Source organism: Cyprinus carpio, chromosome A7 (genome assembly GCF_018340385.1).
Source record: "Cyprinus carpio isolate SPL01 chromosome A7, ASM1834038v1, whole genome shotgun sequence".
NCBI lineage: Eukaryota > Metazoa > Chordata > Actinopteri > Cypriniformes > Cyprinidae > Cyprinus > Cyprinus carpio.
In genome coordinates, this window is record NC_056578.1 from 17,722,907 (window position 1) to 17,743,059 (window position 20,153).

General features: G+C 38.4%; 2 protein-coding genes across 4 annotated transcripts; one reads left to right on the forward strand and one right to left on the reverse strand.

Moving 5' to 3' along the window:
* The first annotated feature begins 2,055 nt into the window (after positions 1–2,055).
* Positions 2,056–7,858, forward strand: LOC109103747 (WD repeat-containing protein 76-like). Of its 2 annotated transcripts, XM_019117088.2 has the most exons (15): positions 2,056–2,212; positions 2,746–2,876; positions 2,959–3,027; positions 3,106–3,198; positions 3,335–3,387; positions 3,564–3,675; positions 3,785–3,886; positions 5,028–5,068; positions 5,242–5,395; positions 5,540–5,695; positions 5,816–5,931; positions 6,028–6,126; positions 6,274–6,426; positions 6,763–6,816; positions 7,480–7,852. In XM_019117088.2, the coding sequence occupies exons 3-15, from the start codon at positions 3,013–3,015 to the stop codon at positions 7,775–7,777; spliced, it is 1,446 nt and encodes a 481-aa protein (XP_018972633.1). In that variant the 5' UTR covers positions 2,056–2,212; positions 2,746–2,876; positions 2,959–3,012; the 3' UTR covers positions 7,778–7,852. The 2 variants fall into 2 exon arrangements, with proteins under 2 accessions (XP_018972633.1, XP_042615972.1); XM_042760038.1 differs by having other exon boundaries at positions 2,079–2,212; positions 2,746–2,865; positions 2,959–3,198; positions 7,480–7,858.
* Positions 7,859–8,128: 270 nt separating this feature from the next.
* Positions 8,129–19,562, reverse strand: LOC109086913 (zinc finger protein 710-like). Of its 2 annotated transcripts, none has more exons than XM_042760037.1 (5): positions 19,384–19,562; positions 10,378–11,907; positions 9,588–9,779; positions 9,329–9,500; positions 8,129–9,229 (listed from the first exon to the last, which is right to left on the reverse strand). In XM_042760037.1, exons 2-5 carry the CDS (start codon positions 11,863–11,865, stop codon positions 9,051–9,053), a joined length of 2,031 nt encoding a protein of 676 aa, XP_042615971.1. In that variant the 5' UTR covers positions 11,866–11,907; positions 19,384–19,562; the 3' UTR covers positions 8,129–9,050. The 2 variants fall into 2 exon arrangements, with proteins under 2 accessions (XP_042615971.1, XP_042615970.1); XM_042760036.1 differs by lacking the exon at positions 19,384–19,562 and adding an exon at positions 13,608–14,586.
* Between the last annotated feature and the right edge of the window lie 591 nt (positions 19,563–20,153).

Here is a 20,153-nt window from a genome sequence, read left to right on the forward strand (position 1 = left end):
TCATGCCATGCCATTGTTTTCATAATCACCTCAATAAAATTCCCACATGGCAATACTCACATTTCTATTTTTGATAACCTACATTTGAATAATTTAAATGAAATTAAAACATTTCAATTATGAATCTGCCTGTTTATTCCCAGTATAGGGTTGTCCTGTTGGGGGGTAAGCACAATTTTTTTTCATACTTTTAAAAGGCAAGGCAGTCACCAAAAGAATTCAAAGTAGCTTTACACTTTTTCCAAGCATTCTGCCAAGACAGTGCCTGTGCCTGTTTACAATGAAGATCAGGAGCAGATTGATGCAATCCACTCTCGCCTGACTTCAGTTCTGGAAAAGCACTCCCACAGTGACCAGATCAAATTCATCGTGGATGTATTTTTTCCAGAGGTAGGTCTCATGTGTTAGCTGTGCTCTGCATGATATCAAATTCTCATTGTTTATAATGTCAAATGGTTTAGCCATAATGTGAGACCATTGCTCTAAAAAGAATAGTTTTGTGGTTGTTATAGAAGAGACACTTTTCATTTTGTTGTAAAAAGCTAAATGTGTGAAACGATACTTGGCTCTTCGGGGTGTGATCAATCTCAATTCTTTCTCTGGTAGTCCATTATCTGTGCCCTTGCTTTTGTGGAAAATCTGTCCATTCTGGAGGCTAAGGAGAAATTTCTATGAGGACCTGTCATTTACATAAGGATAAGGAAAACAGGGTCAAACATCCTGCAATTATTCACAATTAATTTTTTTCTATAAATATGCAACTTTAGCTTTTTTTATCAGTTTGCGGAGCATTTTGACAAGAGGAGTGAACAACAATTAAAGAAGAGCAGCAAGAGAGTCATCCTAGTTCATGTTTTGAATAAATGGTGTTAATAAATAATATTGTTTTACACAAAATGTTGCCTTTTTTTCTTCTCAGTTGGCTAAATGACCCTTGGAATTTTAGAAAGGGGTAAATTGTGTTTGTCTTCATAAAAAGCTATGTGGCACACTGTTTTGTAGTTGTATGACAACCAATAGTGAATGCTAAAGCATAAATAAATATTAAATAAATACTTCATTGATGGCCCATATGATTACACTGTGTGTCTGATGGACTAAATATGGTTAATATCTGAATGTAACTCTTTATTTATAAATTCACAACAATGTATATATCTCTCAATCTCCTGTAGCCTATATATGAAAACCTACAGTGAATTAGGCTACAGTAGATCATGTATTATTACATTGATCCGAATGTGTGTATTAATTTTTAAATTCAATAATTTAATGAGTAATGGTAATAAATGTGTATTATTAATTTTTCAAAAACACTAATTCAGTTGTCTCCTGTAGGCTATGTAGACCAACAGTGAATATATTTCTATCCGAAATGCAGATCATTTGATATCCTGATGTAATGTTTATATTTAAATGCACACACACAAAAAAACAACAACAAAACACTTATTTAGTCAACGTCAACAGGAAAATGTTTGTGTTTGGTGAGAAATTACAGTTTACTATTATATGCATTTAAATTAACATACATTTTATGTATGTATTTCTTTATTTACAATGTATTAATATGAACATTGTTCATAGTATTAATTTATATATTTATTTATTTATTTGTGAGTCACTTCTACGATTAAGACATTCAAATATTTAGTGTCTGAATTGGCTTATATGCAGAACCCCTTTTTCTCAGAAATTAAGATATTTTACACGTTTTCACTCCACAAGCTTCTTAAATGAAATCGCCTAGACACAGAAGGCATTTAAGGGTTATTAAACTCGTTAGAAGAGATTCAGTTCAGAGATTAAAATAATATATAGATCGTAATTGATAAAACAAATGGCTCATCTTGCAAATCAATTAAATTAAATCAACCCCGTGTTCGTTTACTGTACGTCACGTGCACTGGTTAAGATATTTTAAGATAGGGTTACATTATTACCCCGCCCCAAACATGAAACGTCATGAGTGCACCTTAAAAGACATCTAAAAATAAACCGATGAATATTAAAGAAGGTCTCCAGAGATTAGCGAATCAACGTTCACTCTTTTAGTGTCATAACAAAAGGGGGCGGGGACTGAACGGATCAGCAGCGCGGGAGTTTTTCATAACAGCATGTTTTCAGAGGAAGTGTGTTGAATAACTTGACCTGCATAGACATGGATGCCGATAAAAGTGACACATGTTTAAAGACGATGCAACTTTTACAGGTGAGCATGACGTTCGCTCCCTTACTGAATGTTTCTCACTTGCACACTTTATAGAAATAAAACATAACTAGTCAGTATGTCATAAGTATCTTGACACTATCTGCACAAGCATAAATCTATAGAAAGTTTATCTATTGCATTGTAGCTCGCATGCGTTTGATGTAACTAATGATTCACACGCTTGTTTAACTTGGTTAGGTCCGCTATTATCGCCAGATTCAGCTGCATGTTGTCTTTCCTGAAGACGAGATGAGAACTGCTATTTTGATTTAAGATCGGGTCACAGAACGACAGCGAAGAACTTTATTTTTTGAAGTAATTGCTGTACGTTAACCCTCGAATAAAAAACGATTCGGTCAGCATTGTAGTGTTTCTATGTTTTCTCGTTAAAATACGTAACGTAAACAAAACGCAAAGAAAGTTTATTAAATTTTCAAAGAAACTCCTTGCCGTTCAAAGCAGTGATTATAGCGCACCCTGTCGGACACAGCGCTCAGAAATAATTTTTTGAATCCATAACTTGTCATTATTAGGAAAGGACACCACCTCAGGAGCCTGGGATGGATGGACCCGTGCGTCGGACGTCCCGGCGGATCAGAGAGAAACAAAACCAAGAAAATAAACAAAATTTGCCCCCAAACTGTCTGACATTTGTAGGCCTGAGGTGAAACGACATCCCTTATGGAACGTTCTCGTTCTAACTGTATTCATGAACGTGTGTATTGACTATTACATGTTTTCTTTAGAAAAATGACAGAGAGGAAGAAGAAACTATTCAAGAGACACGAATAAAGCATGATATGCAATCTCTTCCAGTAAGTACAAACACTGCATCAAATGCTGAGTGTCCACCTGAACGGCAGAATCCACCTTTTCTTTGTCATCTCAAACAGGCTCACCGTGAGGGTTTGTCTGAATATGAGCTGGAGCGGCTGGAGAATATCAGACAGAACCAGGCCTTCCTCAGTTCCCTTAAGTTACCTCAGGTAAAACTTTCCAGTGAGGCAGGAGAGTAATCTTTGTTATTTACTCTTTTTTTTTTTTGTCTTTTAGCTGTTTTTCCACATGAAACTTGCTTGAATTCATGACATGACATAATTGATTTGTACATTGGTACTGCAGATTTCTGAACATCTGAGACCCAAGCCAAAACCTACTCAGAAAGGCCTGAAAAGGTAACTTTAAATAGAAACTATTCAGAAAAAATGTATACAATAAATAAATAATATAAGAAATTGTATGTATTTAAATATAATAGCATAAATTTAATGATATTATTTTTAAGTGCTCTTAATGGTCAAAGGTTTAACACTCCTCCGTCTCACTAACTAAAGAAAGTCAATTATTTTAGGGAAAAGACAGAAACAGAGATGCTCCCTGTTCGGAAGTCACTGCGGATACAGAATAAGGGTCCTCAGACAGCCATTACTCTAGAAATGACTTCTTCTGCAGCCAGAGAGCCGGTAAGTCACTGATATGAATCTAAAGTGTTAATGTTGAACTTAAACACAATTTTGACACAACACTTTGAATTTATTTAATCTGATATTAAATGAATATGTCTTATTTCAGGAAGAAAAAGCAAAAAAAGCCCAAGGACCAATACCACTTGATCCAATTAACCTGGATGAACATGTCAGGCTGCCTGAAGATTTGATAAATCTCTGGAATGAGGTTGGTGTCTACATGCACAAAAACATTCCTGTATTTAGGGGTGGGCGATCTTCCCAAAATATCATATCATGATCTTGTCACACAAAATCCCGATCCACGACCTGAATCAAGATCTTCCCAATTTTGAGATGTACTATTGAGAATATCCAGAGTGGAACAAGCCTATGACTTAACTATTTGAACAATTTAAATCAAAGTATTGCATTAAACAACCAAAATGGACATTAAAGCCTGAGTTAAACTTTAAAACACTGCATCAATGTATGAATCAAATATACGCTGCTTCTTATTAAAGTTAGAAAGTGATTCATTCAAGAGCAGTAAGTGATTTTCTCTGTCTTTTGTTGTTTGATTAACATTAATGATACAGACAGCAGTAGGTTAATTAGGCTGCTGTCTATTTAAGACCGAACACATGAATCTAATATACTGACATGCATCCGATTTCTTTCCCAGTTGTTCATGTTCACTTAAGACATAACTGACTGTCTTTATGTAAATACTCACCAAGACAGACATTTTGACATATTATTGTGTATATTTGAACATTTATGCGCATGCTTGAAACTCTACATATACTTTGCTTGTTTGTGTTAGCGCCACCTGGGAGCGCGTGCTCAGAACGCAACTGGGGAACCGTCTCTTTCGCAGTTAATGCACTTTTAATAACTTTTTTTAAAGTAAAGCATGTCCCACAGTAGACTGCATTCAACGACAGTCACATTGCATGATTGGACTGATTTGGACGTTAAGTTTAGAAGAAGCGAAAGCTTACCGCTTGAAATGATTGGACCAGCTTAGAGTTAGGGTTGAAACTAAAACTAAAATTTGCTTCATCGCAGAACTACTGCAAGCTCACTTTGAATTGTTTGTTTTTAAGTATGTCACCACACATGAAAGACACATAATTTGACCAGCCACAGTCATCTAATAGGCAGTCATTGCTGTAGTTTTAACCTTATTATGAGGACATAAAAAATCTCTATGGTTCGTGTTCGCTTGAAAAGTAGATCGTAGATGTCTTCGAGATCGATCACGATATAAAATCGACAGATCGCCCACCCCTACCTTGTTTTATCAGGAATTGGTCATATTCCAAAAAACTTGTGCATCACCCGAAACTGTTTGATGTCTTCTATAGGTCCCATTAGAACAAGAAACAGGAATGTCAGATTTGAAATCGTGAGTAACATGTCATAAAGAGAGTTTACCTATACATGTCATTTTGGTGTCTCTTTTATCAGTTTCAGATAAGGTTTCATCTTGTACTAATTAGTAAGGTAGTAATTTTCCTCACTTGTGTGATGAGACTGTGTCATATATTGCATGTAATGTGGCAACAAATTTGTTTTCAGGTACCAACAAATGTTGCAGAAATTATCTATCAATGACGATTTTGTGGTGAAAGTTGTGAAAGATCGGATCTGTTCTGCAGCTTTTCACCCCTCTTCTTCCAACTTGCTCATGGCAGCAGGAGACAAGTCAGGCCATGTGGGACTCTGGAAGCCGGTGAGATAACAGTGGACTGTTGTGATAAAAAGGAGAGATGTTTATGAAAGTTGTAAAGTGGCAAAGTGATAAAGTGACTAATGGCTATTCCAGATTTTTTCTGCTTTGCTTGTAATAATGTAGAATACTAACTGTTTCCCTCAGGATGCTGAATGGGGCGATGATGGTGTAATCTACTTTGAGCCCCACTCTCGTGCAGTTACCAGCATGGCCTTCTCATCTCACCCTTGCAATCTTATCACAGTAAGCTTTGATGGCTCTGCACGCAGCATGGACCTGGAGAAAGCAGTGTTTGGTGAGGTGAAACATTGGTCATGCATGTTTGTGTTATAAAAAGACAATTTCCTAATGTCATAATCAAGAATGAGCAGCATTTTACATTGCGAAGCTACTGTCTTTATCCACATATACATGACGAAGATGTACCGCTCACCCTCTGGCCTGAAAAGTTTTGACTTTCTGTCAACCAACTGCTCTACTTTACTACTCGGTGTATGGAATGGGGATGTTGCCGTCGTTGATCGTCGAACTCCTGAGTAAGACCAAAATGTCAACATAAATGCTGAAGCTAAATAAACCACAGAAATATATTTACTTGCATCATAATCAATAAAGAAAACATGTGATTGCAGGAAGTTACATGAATCTCTGTATACCATGGCTGCAAATCCACTGCGCTGTGTTCATGTCCACCCTGTGCAACAACATTACTTTGTAGTGGCAGAGAGCAGGTATTTCATTATACTTCTTAACTAGAATAATGCCTGGGAAAAAAGTTAATTTTCATGAGAGAATTTCCAAGTTGCCAAGTAAATGACTACATATCCTGCAGACTGATGGATATTGTGTTTTTTTTTTTATTATTATTATTCTTTTAGTTTTGTGAACGTATATGACTTGCGCCATCTGAAAAGAAGAAACAATCAAGCAGTTGGTGAACTCAAGGGTCACAGCCACAGCGTATCCAGTGCCTTTTTCTCCCCACTCACAGGCAGCAGAGTTCTGACCACTTGTATGGACAACAAGATCAGGTGCTCAGAGATCGCAAGTGTCACTGCTAGAAGTGCTTATATTAAATCTTGGATATTGCTCCATTCTCTTTTTAAAATGTACCAGTAGAGGGTGTCAGAGCATTATGGCAGCGACCATAATTTAAGCCAAAAATAGGTTGTGTTGGCTTTTATTTTTTCTTATTAGCTACTAAAAAGTTATAAATTTGTCTTACTAGAATTGGAAATGCCATCCGCTGTCCAAACTGCTAAGGTCCTCTGTAAGGTCATGGGGATACTGGAGCCTGAAGATTTGGAAATGCATTACAATTTGTATTACAAATGTTTTTATTAGCCTTTTTGTGATTTTTATTTCAGGGTATTCGACACTTCCCAAATGAATGGCAGGACTCCTGTACTAAAATCAATTACGTAAGTTTGGGTGTTATTTTATGTGTAAAAATCATCTCTATCATGACATCATCAGTTCTTTTGAAGTTCGTATTGATCAAAGAATAATGAAAAAAAAGTATCCCTTTCCACAAAAATATTACACAGCACAACTGTTTTCAGCATTGATAAATAAAAAAGGTCTCTTGAGCAGCAAAACAGCTTATTTGAATGATTTTGATTAGAACGATCATAGGACACTGAAGACTGAAGTAATGGCTGCTGAAATTTCAGCTTTGCCCTCATAAGAATAAATTACGTTATACGTAATATTACATTATAATATGTTAAATGTTATAATTTCACAATGATACTGTTTTACTATTTTTGACTTGGTGAGCATAAGAGAAGAGATCTTGTTGGGAACATGAAAACATTGGGTACATGAAAACATGTACTAACTAAATGAACACAAGATATTGTTTTGTTACTACTGGTAATAAATGCATGTATAATTAATTAATTTTATTCCGACCGGATTTCTAGATCATTCTGCAAAATTCAATTTGTATTGTTGAATTTATGCACATCTTGCCCTTTCCAAAAGTTTTTGTTGAACCATTTATTTTTTTTTTTTTTTTCATTTTTCCAGTAACTTTATTAGAGGTACCCATTGTAACAGCCTGCTAAATTACTTTTATGCAGGCACAACATGCAGACAGGTCGGTGGCTGTCCAAGCTAAGTGCAGTGTGGGATCCAAAGCAGCAAGAATGTTTTGTGACTGGCAGTGTGGACAGGCCTCGCCAAATTCAGGTATATCACGAGAGCGGCCGCCTTCTTCACACTTTTCGAAACATGGACCACCTGACCACGGTGTGCTCCATCACAGCATTCCACCCAAACAGGAACATTCTGCTTGGAGGCAATTCAAGTGGGAGGCTGCACATATTTACTGACTCTTTCATCAACCAGAAAATATCCATTTCTTTACCCGTTTGTTGATTCGATTCCCTCTTTTGCCTTTTCTGTACACCAAACAACATTTGCTTGTACTGTTGTTTTATATAAATGCTGTTGTGTTATATATGCTGTTTGTGTTTGTTTTTGTTCCAGTAACATGTAATAATAAAGATGATATAAACTCTTGAATAATCTTATCTTGGTCAAAATTATTATTTTTTTTTTTTTCAAATAATGCCACTTGATCCTAGATTGTGATTTGTTCCTGTATTTTGTTTTTTATAACACATGCTCATCCTGAATACACTCACAAACCAAGTTTATACTGTAGTCCAATCTAAGTCAGTTGAGCACACTGTCATTCATGTCAATACATATATTTACAAAAACAACTTCAAAAAACAAGTTTATTTAAGAATCTACAGAGTTGCCTTGAGAAACAGCTTACTACGAATGGGACACAGGCTTTATCTCTTTTAGTTAAACCAGAACTCAAACAGTCAGTGATGAAAGAGGCTCATCAGAAGTAAGAAATTGGCTTTTTCAAAGTGCATAATAAATGGCAAATCAATATAACGGAACCGTAATTCTCCACTCAGAGGTTGTTAAACCAAACTGTAGATGAAGTTTAGTTCTGATAACAGTAGTGGTGTTCAGGAATGGGCAGCATATGGTCCTGTACCAGTAGCTTTGGTACACAGCCCAGGCACACGCTCACTCTTTATTCCTTGTTTTACCCACACAAGCCTATCTACTCATGCAGATATCCAACCATTTACATGGGCCTTACATGTTTTTTTTGTTTTACGCGTGGAGTTTCTATGAGTTACTGAAAGTAAAGGCAATGTAAATGAAAATAAGTAAATAGACTGCTCTGAGGTACCACACAGATGAAGGCCACAAGGCTGCATGCACCTGCTATTCCCATATTCCCAAACAAAGTTATATTTGGAGGACAGTGTGTATTACGTTACACAAGACTGTATGTGTCTGCACCAGCATTTTATGATGCTAATGTTTTGGGTATTAATGTAACCATGTGATCCACAACATACTAAAAATACAGTGTTGATGTTTGTTCGAACTGGATGGAGTCAAAGGACTCTTCGCAAAACTACCAGTCCCTTTTTTTAGAGATAGAACCGGAGTGGCTACCTCATTAAATCAACCCCAGGAGGTCAAGATGGCCTCCAACTACCTGCTCATTAACAACTTCAAAAAGGGTAGCAGTGGTTCTCAAGGAGGAACATCTCAATCAACTCATGGTTGATAAGTGCCAGCACAGGCCATTTGTTACTTGTAATTCAGACCGTCTCTATGCTGTACTGTAGTTTCCCATATCCTTCCCAAAGTTATAATAGTCAAGTTCCTGGATGGCCACCTCAGAGAGCTTAGTTAGGTTTGGCGCATCATTATTTTCCATATTCTCTGGTGTTGTAAAACTGAAGTTCTCATCCTCATAGTCCTCATGGGGCTCCATGTCTGGAGGGGCCTCTATATTAAAGATCAAAATAAAATATAAAGGGCATACGATTATAAGGTTTTACTGCCATGCCAGAGGATGTTAATCAGATACTGTTGGGTTCTTCTCACCTTGTCCATCTGGAGAGACGTCCATTCCATGTTTGACCTTCATGTGTCTGCTAAGATTTCCCTTCAGGTTAAATTTACTTGAGCAGTATGCACATTTGAAGGGTTTACTGCCTGCATGGAGGTGCATGTGGCCCAGGAGGTTGTACATTCGGTTAAATGATTTTCCACACACCTGTCAAATGCAAAAATCAAAAGAGCTTTACAAACCAGATGGAGAAAGTGTCACATGGAAATGTGTGATAAGTGTTTGATGTTTTACCTTGCACTTGAAGGGTTTCACAGGCAGGTGTACGATCATGTGAGTTTTGAGGGTCTGTTTCTGGACAAAAGATTTGAAGCACACATGACACTGGAATGGCCGGACACTGGCGTGGATTAACATGTGTCTCTTCAGGTTTGCAGACAATGTAAACTCTCTAGAACATACGTCACACTTAAACCCCTTTATTCCCTGTTAAAAACAAGCAACAACAAGTGAATAAACTGTACAACTGTACAAATAATTTAGAATTTTATGCCAGCAGTAGATAATTAGTCTGAACAATTAGCATGTCTATGAAACATTATGTTCGTGGCTGAAATACTATACTGCATTGTATTTTAAGGTACTAATGCAGGCTACATAGATCTTCTGCTACAATGGACATTGTTCACAGGAAAATGGCTTTGAGTGAAATTGAGAAGAAAGAAAATGGAGGGATGAGAATGAAGGAAGAGGCCTTTCCTTTGGAATCTGCAGGTTAGATGAAAAATGTTAGACAACAGAGTTCAAAGTGTTAAAACCAATTAATTAGAATCATTGGTTGAGTTTGAAATTAAGTAAACTCAAACCCAATGCAATAAACTGTATAGGGGCCCCCCAAAAAATAGCAAAAACACTGTTTTACGTTACTGCTAGATGACAATGTACACTAAACAAGACAGAATTATGTAGCATTGGCTGATAATGTACTGAAATAAAACATGAATTTAGCTAAGACTCATTATTCATGTAGCAAACAACAACAAACATATATAGTTGTCCAAAAGCACACTATTGCTTTCAGTACCTTAGTAGCACGGGCCTGAGGCTTGTTTGTCTTGTGTGTGAGGGAGTGTTGGCGTAGCTGATGCAGCTGAAGAAACTGCAAGCCACACTGACTGCAGCAGAAGGAGCGCTGCGTTTGGTGCTTCAGCAGGTGATTCTGCAGCTGGCTGCGGTAGGCGAAAGACTTGTTGCATTGGCTACACTGGAAGGTGGAAGGTCCTTGGTGGCTCACCTGATGACGCTTCAGGTGGGCGTAGGTGGGAAACTCCATGCCGCACTGTGAGCAAACATGGCACCGACCTCGTTCGTGCTTTACTTCATGAGCACGGAGTTCACTAGGGTATGCGAAACCACGGCGACAAAAACGGCAACTGTAGGGCTTAACATCAGTGTGCTGCAACATGTGCCGTTTCAGGTGGCTGGTCTGGGTGAAGCCCTTCTTGCACACGGTGCACTTGTGTGGCCGCGTGCCCTGGTGCGTCAACAGGTGCGTCTGTAGGTGGCTGGGCTGCTTGAAGAGTTTTCCGCAGTGTGGACACGCATGTGGCTTGATGCCATTGTGGCCCAAAATGTGTGTGACCAGATTGTATTTGGAGGTGTACGACTTCTCGCACATGCGGCACTTCCAGCGCTTGAGGCCCTCGCCAACGTCCACGCAGTATGACTCATTGATCTGGATGTTGATGTCCAGTCGGTCGATACGGCGCCCACGGGGTGCCTCTCCTTCCACTGGCTCTGTCCAGAACATCCCCTCGCTGTTCTCATCGAAGTCTCCAACCCCTTCCATCTCGCCACCTTCATAGCCGACCTCGCTCGGCTGAAAATAACTGCTAATTTCCTCGCCTCCAGTTCCTGCTTTCCCCATGCCATTTCTTCCATTTTCCCTGTCCTCAGTTACCTCATCTACTCCTTTTTCATGTGTTTGGCCCCTGTTGCGTGAAGGTACCTCATGAGGTGCGTGGCCATGGGAATGAGGGTGTAAATGTGGATCGGGTGGAGGATGCGTACTCTTGGGGTCTCGGACACATGTGGAGCAGCAGTTGTTGGGTAGGGCTTTGGGCAGGACCCTGTAGCTGGAGGGGTCGACCATTTGCATGCCTTCTCTGGGCACCATGTTGTTCATCATGTGAGTGCAGGAGGGCAAACCTGGGGTAACGGCTTCTCCTTTAACGTGCGATGCCATGTCTTGGTGCCCTACAGGGGGTTTGCTGTTCTCGGGTTGACCCTGCCACCTTCTTTCAGCACAGCTGGAGTGCATGTGCCCATCCTCGCCCAAATTCTCCCCAAGATAGTCACCGTTGGCGCCTATAAGCTGGTCGGCGTACTCGTAGTCCATTCTCTCACCTGGCGGAGCGGGGGACTCTTTGGGGTCTCCGGTGTAAAAGCCGTTGGGGGCGATGGTGGCACCAAAGACCTCGTTCTGGGAGATGAGTCCCAACACAGCAGCTTGGGCCAGTGACAGGACCACCACAGGGTCTGTCTGTGTCCCTACGTCCATCTGCTGGTGCATGGCCTCAGAGTAACATCTGACCAGCCGCTGTGTCTTCTCCTCCTGTAAAGCACACATACAAACACATGCAGATTACATTAGTAGGCCTACATGATCAGTTTGTCTATTTGTTCGAAACTACCCAAGATAATTTGCAAACACATAGCATGGACTAGATGTCAATGGGGAAACACTATGGAAACATTAACTGATGTGGTAAATCTGTATTATTATTTTTTTTTTATTGAATTTGATGTTTTGATTGTTAAACATGTTTTAATAAACATTAAAACCTTTTTTCTATTTTTTGTAATGCTCATATTGGCACCTATATAATAATGACTTCAGCTAGGTGTGCAGCTATATTTGTTTACATTGCAATACAATGTGAAAGTTAGAGCCTGTCAGACCAACTTCTGTAAATGAGGCAAACGTTGACTAATACAACAGTGGAATCAAAAACAAACAAACTAAATATCTGCTTTCAATAGGTGATCTACTTATCTTCGGCTGCTATCATAAACATCGGCATGTAGATACAAACTTTAAACTTCTATATTAGTACTTTTGTGATTATCTGATTGTCAGTAACCTAAAAAAGTAAAGATATTGTGAATATTTAAGCAACACTGAACCAAACTGCATTAGTGGCACCAAACCAAACTGACTGTTTTCAAACAAGTTTCAAACACTCCCCTCATCTGGCTTAGTTTATAAAGGTAACCCCGTCCCAGTCTCCCATGTCTGGCTAAACCGATATCCGCCTGTGCAAACAAATGACTGCAGTACTTTTTGGTGCCACTAGTGGTTCAAAAAATACACTTCCAAGGGCTTAAAGGAATAGTTCACTCACAACTGAAATAATTGTTTTTATTTAATTTAAGCATGTCATTCCAAACCTGTACTACTTTGAAGAATGTTGGTAACCCAACAGCTGTGGATGCCACTGACCTCCAATGTATGGACCAAAAAAAAAAAAATCCTCGTTTTCCACACAAGAAAGTAAGTCAGGTCTAAAATGAAATGAGGGTCAATGATAAATGATGACAGAATTTTCATTTTTGGGTGAACTATCAATTTAAGACAAGGTAACCCAGTCAGCGCTGTCCAATTTTTTTTTACTTAGTACCTATCATCTCACTCACTCAACACAAAACCACATTCCCTCAGACAGGTGACCCTCTGTATGGAGGATTCCACACCTTAAAAAAATTCAACTCTGCTTAAGCATCATGCAAATAATGTAACAATAATAATTATGTAATGATAATTGTGCTGCTAGTAGGCATTTTCAAGAACAACTGTTTTCTATGATCTTTAAAAAGACAGGGAGATACAGACTGAGGAAAAGAAAAGGAAGAGAGACAGACAGAAGGGAGAATGAGTGAGTTAACAGAAAGAGAAGAAGAAAGAGCGAGGGAGGGGCAGAGAGTGGCTGGATGAGTGAGTGAGTGAGTGAAAGCAAGAAAGAGAGAGAATGAGAAAGAAACAGACTGAAAAAATTAAAGGGAAAATGTAGAATTGGTGTGTAAGAGAGACAAAAAAGACTGAAAGCAGCTGATGAATTTTGAAACTGAGCAAATAATAAAATAATCACTGCAAATAATAATAAAAATAAGCAGTCAAATACATAAAAATATTCCAAGCCATTTGATCAGGCCATTCAATTGGGCCATCCAGTTTAGTGAACACACACACATAAACAAACAATCTGCTAAACTGAGCCCTCAGAGGGCACTGGAGCAGTTGCAAGGGGAACTCACCACATTTTTCTTGGTCTGTGGCTTCAGGTGTTTGAGAGATCTCATTCTGACGCAGAGTCACAGGTTCGAATTCACCCGCTGCCCTCCCCTTCATACATTATATGTTGTCTGTACCACAACAGACACACTCTCCTCTGTGTTTCTTGCACTCTCTCTCTGTTCTCGGTGTATGTGTGCTCTCTTTTTCCTCTCTCACTCTTTTTCTCTCTCTGATTTCCCCTCCCCCACTCCCCTCTCTCTCTTTCTGTCTGTCTCTCTCTCTCTGGCGCAAGCAAGAATACACACATACCCAGTGCTCTTTTCCCTCACTCCCTCCCCCTCTTTTTCATTCTTTCTTTCTTTCTTTCTTTCATTCGTTCTTTCTCTCTGTTCCTTCCTGATACTCTCTCCAACTGTCTCACTCAGACATTCTCTCATGCATACACTTGTGAAACATGAAAACACAAACATTCATGATGTGAGAAGATTATGAGCTCAGCCATAAACATATATGGATACATGTACATCACAGCAAGCACACAAAGAGAAGATGTACTTGACAGAATGTAAAAACAGAAAGAAGCTGCAACAAAGAAAATAAAAGGAATACACAAGATGTATTCTATAAAACAATACTGATTTGAGATCAAATTAAAAGGAGTATATAAAGGAAATGCATAAGTAGATGAAAAAAAAAGGAAGTGACAGGTTCGATATGTAAAAACAACGCTTCACCACCATACTCAAGGCAGAACAGAGGATGAGTGAGCATACATGCATCTGAGAGAGTCTGTGCCAGACGAGGACCTTTTGGCCTGCGCGCTGAGAAACATGGGCGTTCAGCACATTTCTCTGTTGTAATGCTCAGCAGACTCTATGTGATGTGCATTTATGGTCTTATGAGTATCCATTCAAACTGTGTCAAGCTGGAAACGTTGCATTTAAGCTTTGCTGTTCTTCAAAAGTCTTCACATTCATATGCCACACTTTCCATGTGAGTGTGCACAAATACAGACTGTATTTGTGCACACTCACATGGAAAGTGTGGCACATGATTCTGACACACATCCAAAAGATACAGATAGGCACACACACAAACAAAAACAAAACCATGAAATATACAACGCATGTAATGAAATGGAAATTCATTTCCTTTGGATGTGCATCACAATACAAAAGAAAAAATCGATTGCAACTTTCATTACGTCGCAACTTTTACAAACTTGGTATGGACAAAATCACTAATTACAAGACGTATATTTAAACAAATAAGCAATAAGGTATGAGAGGCTATGCTATATATAATCACAGCTAATCAGTTTGCATTATTTAGCTTGATTAACTGTAAATAACGCTAAATAACTTTATATATAATTATGAAAATGAATATGCATCCACATTTATGGAAACAAGAGGAACAAATCTGTGTGAACTGTATGTAAAACCATTCTTATGAAGTCAAAATTTATGTAAGAATGATTTCATGAACCACTCACGCACACACAAATTAATTTTGCTTGTGTTTCATGAATGGGTCCCATTGTTGATAAGTGATTAAAGTACATTTATAACTGTTGGATATAATTACACCTTATTACATAAATTTGCAATTGAGTAAGTATTGATTTTGGATTTAAGATTAGTAGATATACCTCCATATAAAATGGTTGAGAAAGAGAAGGATTGTAAAAGAAGAGAAAATGGAGGGATGAGGGAGGAGAAGAGAAGCCTTTACCAGTGAGGACGGACAGAGGGAGAGAGGGAGGGAGGTATCGTGAGAGAGCAAATGGTGAGAGAGCAATAGAGGGAGAGAGGGGAGGAGATAAAAAGAACAGGAGAGGGAGGGGAGAGAGAAGGAGAAAGAGAGAGAGAGAGGGGAGGGAGGAAAGAGAGAAATATACAGAAAGAGAGAAATGGGAAAGGACAGAAAAAGAATTACAGTAGAAGGGAAGGATGGAGGAAAAAACTCAGGAAAGAAACCAGAAAACAGAATAAGGAAAGTTAAGTCAGTTTGAATGTGTGTTGTGAGGGTATTAAAGAAAAGAAGTGGAAGAAGTGAAAAAGAAAAAGAGGATTCAAACCATTGGGGGAAGGGAACTAAGAGCAAATGGGAGAAAGAGAAAGACTGAGAAAGATCTGCACATCTCAGTAAGATGTTCTGGTAATACAAAAATAAAATACCAGGAACTTTGATGCAAAGCTATGAATAAAAACTAATAATTATATTATGAAATATGCAAAAAAAAAAAAAAATAATTCAGCAAAGACAATCACAAGATGCATATCAGATATGGGTAATGCTTTGATTAATGAACTAGTATACAGCATCCATGAATGTGAATGAGGCAGTATAGCCCATATGTGATGCTGCATTTCTACCCTACAAAGTCAAAACTGCAACTATGGCAACACTGGAACTGACAAAACTATATATTTTCAAACTCCACTTAGATTATAATTGAGCCAAACATGACAGATAGTTGTTCTGAACTTGTATATCCTAGAGAGCTCACACACTATGATATTTCAAGTACTAGTCTGTGATATTTAATAAGGGCTTTCCGGGCAACATACAGTAGCACTTCATTATGATTTCAAAAGGTTCCATTACTTGCATGACATTTATCACATGACAATTTTAAACAACAAAGAGGTAAAGGCTGATACACTCACAAAAAACATTTTTTTTCGATTTCAATTGGAAACTAGTGGCCTAAAATGGAAATAAAGTTACAATTTAGAATCTGTACAATTGTGAAACCAAGCAACCATACAGATTAACTTTTCCATTATCTACTAAACACTTCTTTATCTACATTTACATAGCACCTGCACAAAAACCTTGTATCAACACTTCAGTATCACAAATCAAAAGTTTTAAAAATCAATCATGTGCTATTTTTACTCTCCAGTTATCTTCATTGGCTCAAATGTACAACTAATATAGATGCTGGCCACACACAAACAGAAGCTGTTTGTGATATGCCACACAGAGAGAGATGCTCACTGCATTTATAGAGTTTTCAGAGTACAGCAGCAAAGGTACAGCAGCTAGCTGAAGTAATACCCAGATAAAGAACGTTGTGGCATGATTCACTGGACTATGTTTCCAATAACATCTAGGGTCAATCAAGCCTAATGCTGCGCTATAGACACATCACATGATAAGGTTTATATTAGAACAAAGCAAGAAAATTCTATCACTAAAGTCCTTCCATATGGTAAGGCCTTTAAAAAGTCACAGTGATTACAGCGTAGTCTAAACTGCATCTATACTTTTCACAAATATAGTACAGACATCTTTCAAGACTCTTCACTGTGTACTGTAATATTACATGCCCATTATTGTTATAAGATAAACATGCATTGTTATTGTCAAAATCTCAACAGCAATGATAATAGAGCATTACATCAAGCAAGCAGAAACACAAGAATTTAACGACCATCTGTCCCAGGCAATGCATCTCAAGTAGAGCTACTTTTATAAAGACTGACTGCTAGATTTGTTAAGGTTAAAATGGTAATAAGGACCGCCAATATCATTCACATCTACAGATACCAGAAATAAACTGTTTATGCCAATAAGGAGTGTGTGATAAAGGGAAACAGGTGTTGCTTGATTTTATAGCATTAAGAATAGTAAATGCTTCCTAGAGCATAACGGACAACCCACACCTCTCGTCAACTTTGTCTTTATAAGAACTAAGATTTAAAATCAGCAAATCACACCTAATACAAGCTGACATCTGATGGCCTTCATGTTATGCCATGTGACAAACCTGTTTATTGTCATATACAAATGTGTCTTAAGTCGCTGGGGTATATTTTTAGCAATAGACAAAAAAACATTGTATGGGTCAAAATTACAGATTTTTCTTTTATGCCAAAAATCATTAGGATATTAAGTAAAGATCATGTTCCATGAAGATATTTTGTAAATTTCCTAATGTAAATATGTAAAAACTTAATTTTTGATTAGTAATATGCATTGTTAAGAATTCATTTGGACAATTTTGGATTTTCTCAGTATTTAGATTTTTTTTTTGCACCCTCAGATTCCAGATTTTCAAATAGTTGTATCTCGGCAAAATATTGTCCGATCCTAATAAACATACATCAACGGAAAGCTTATTTGTTCAGCTTTCAGATGATGTATAAATCTTAATTTCGAAAAAAAAATTGACACTTAAGACTGGTTTTGTGGTCCAAGGTCACATATGTAAAAAAAACACAACTAGTGGTGGGTTTTTCAATGACCGATATTACTAATAGCAGACCAGCCAGTGGCCGATATATACATATTACTCAATTACTAAACATTTAAATTGTGACAAACGAGAGAAAACCAAATAGCAGAAACGAAATCAACATATATTCTTATAACATTTACTCAAATTTCATTACATACAATGTGTTTTTCCATCAATCTACAGAGCTGTTTTGCAATCACTTTAAGAACGATTTTGCCATATGATGAATAAAAAAAACACAACACAACAAACTGACAGCCAATCAGAATCCACTGGACTTTAAAGAGCTGGCACCTTTAAAGCAGTAGGTGATGTAACTGAACTAATAGTTGTCTTTAAAATAAACCATGTTATGCTGCGTGTGGTATATAATTACTGTTATAGTTATCTCTTTATAGTTACCATTCTTGGTATGAGCGGGCCTTAGGTAGGTGTAGTTAATGGACTTTGTCTATCATTTCAAAACCATCACTTAAAAAAGTTGCAACCTTCGGATTACGAGTCCAACTCTCTAACATGCATGTCTTTGGTGTCTCTCTTATCTGACACACACATTTGAGGTCTTGGAGTCTTCACTAATGAGCTGAATCTGGTGTGTTTGAATAGGGAGACATCTAAAATGTGCAGTGTTGGGGGTTCTCCAGGACCAGGATTGGGAACCACTGCCTTAAAACATCCACTTCATAATCATATAAATTAAAAAATGATTGGACGTCGTCTTCAAAAGTCAGATTTAACCATCATGCTTCATGCAAAGTTGAGTATGAACACTTGAAGCATAAACTGTCACCCAGATAGTAAAAGTTCAAACTGTGATGCTGCTGCTCTTTCAGCGCGCAGAACAGCTGATCTGGAGGGATGTGACAGACAGTGATGCACCTGACAAACATTCGCAGTGATTAAAACGGAGACCGTATTCTTTCACTCTCGGTCTTTCGTCTTAAATACGGCAACGAATACCCTTGAACCTACACTACAACAAATCCCAACTCACTAGCCAGCTAGCTACAGCTTAAAACTTAGCCACATTCTTCAGCATCAACAGCTCCATCGAAACGTAAAGAGTTGAAAAAAGAAACTTAAGAGAGGGGGAACTTGAATCCAGACCGCATGAGGATGGGCCTGTCTTAAGTTTTGCTCCGGTCATACAGTGAGCTAGGCTAAGTGACGGCGAGCGTGGCCTGCTCTATTCGTTTATGCGGCTCTTTTTCACTCCCTCCATTCCCCTCCCGACGCCATCTGTTTGTGCCACGAGAGAATGTGGAAGTAAAAAGAAAAGGCGACATTTTGGCTCTAACATGACCCACATACCGAATCGCTCTCTCGGAAACACGAGCGCAAATCGTTATGTAGATGTCAGATGAAAAGCGGAAATGTAAATATCAGCATCCAGTTCAGAGTGCACATTATTTTTGAGGCCAGTTAGGCAGAAATCGGTGAGTTTCGCTGTGATAGACAGTGGGACAGCCGGGATTTGTCGGGGGCTACGCGATCAGTTTCGTTTTCTGTTTCTATGGCAATAACGAACGGACCGTTGTCGAACTTACCACGCTCCAAAAATCGGGTGTATACGTAGAAAACACTTTGGAAGATTTGAATGTCGCTTTCTAGTTTGAATTGTTGCTGGTCTGGTTCTCTGTGTTCGGCAGGAAGGAAGGAAGGAAGAAGGGAATGAGAGAAAGAGTGACGTGAACGAATAAACAGCCCGGGCTCCTCCTCGCTGTCAGTAAATGATGGAGCTCGAGGCCACAAAATATCTACCTATACACTCATTTAATTGAATATTGGCAACGCAGACGAATGTATTTGTTGAAGGAAAGAATGACAAGAATGTGAGAAATCTGATCTAATGAAGTGATGTGCCTCTCAAAGCACAAAATGTATAGATTTTAATCTTAAAGCAGTATGTTTATTCCGTATCTGTCTTCAACGTGCACTTTTGTTTGGGGTAATTTATATAAATTATAGGATTTATTCAAATAACGGACGTTAGGGGACGCTATTGTTTCAACAGCTTTATTTACGCATCTCTGGCCTTACCTGTGTAGTTTCTTGCACTACCAGAAGAGGTCGCACTGTCATACAGTGAATCACTTCATGAGGTCAGTCGATGCCGAAGTCTGAGTGGTTTTCATTCAGTTACGGTATATTATTTTATTAAATGTAAATGTATAAAGCTGTCACTCAGCTGCTCTCCCCTGGTTACCCATTGAAGCTAAGCAGGGTTCAGACTGACCAGTACATGGATGGGAGACCTCCTGGGGAATACTGCATTTTTGCTAAAAGAAGGGTGTTTGGCATGTGGGGGTCCTATTGG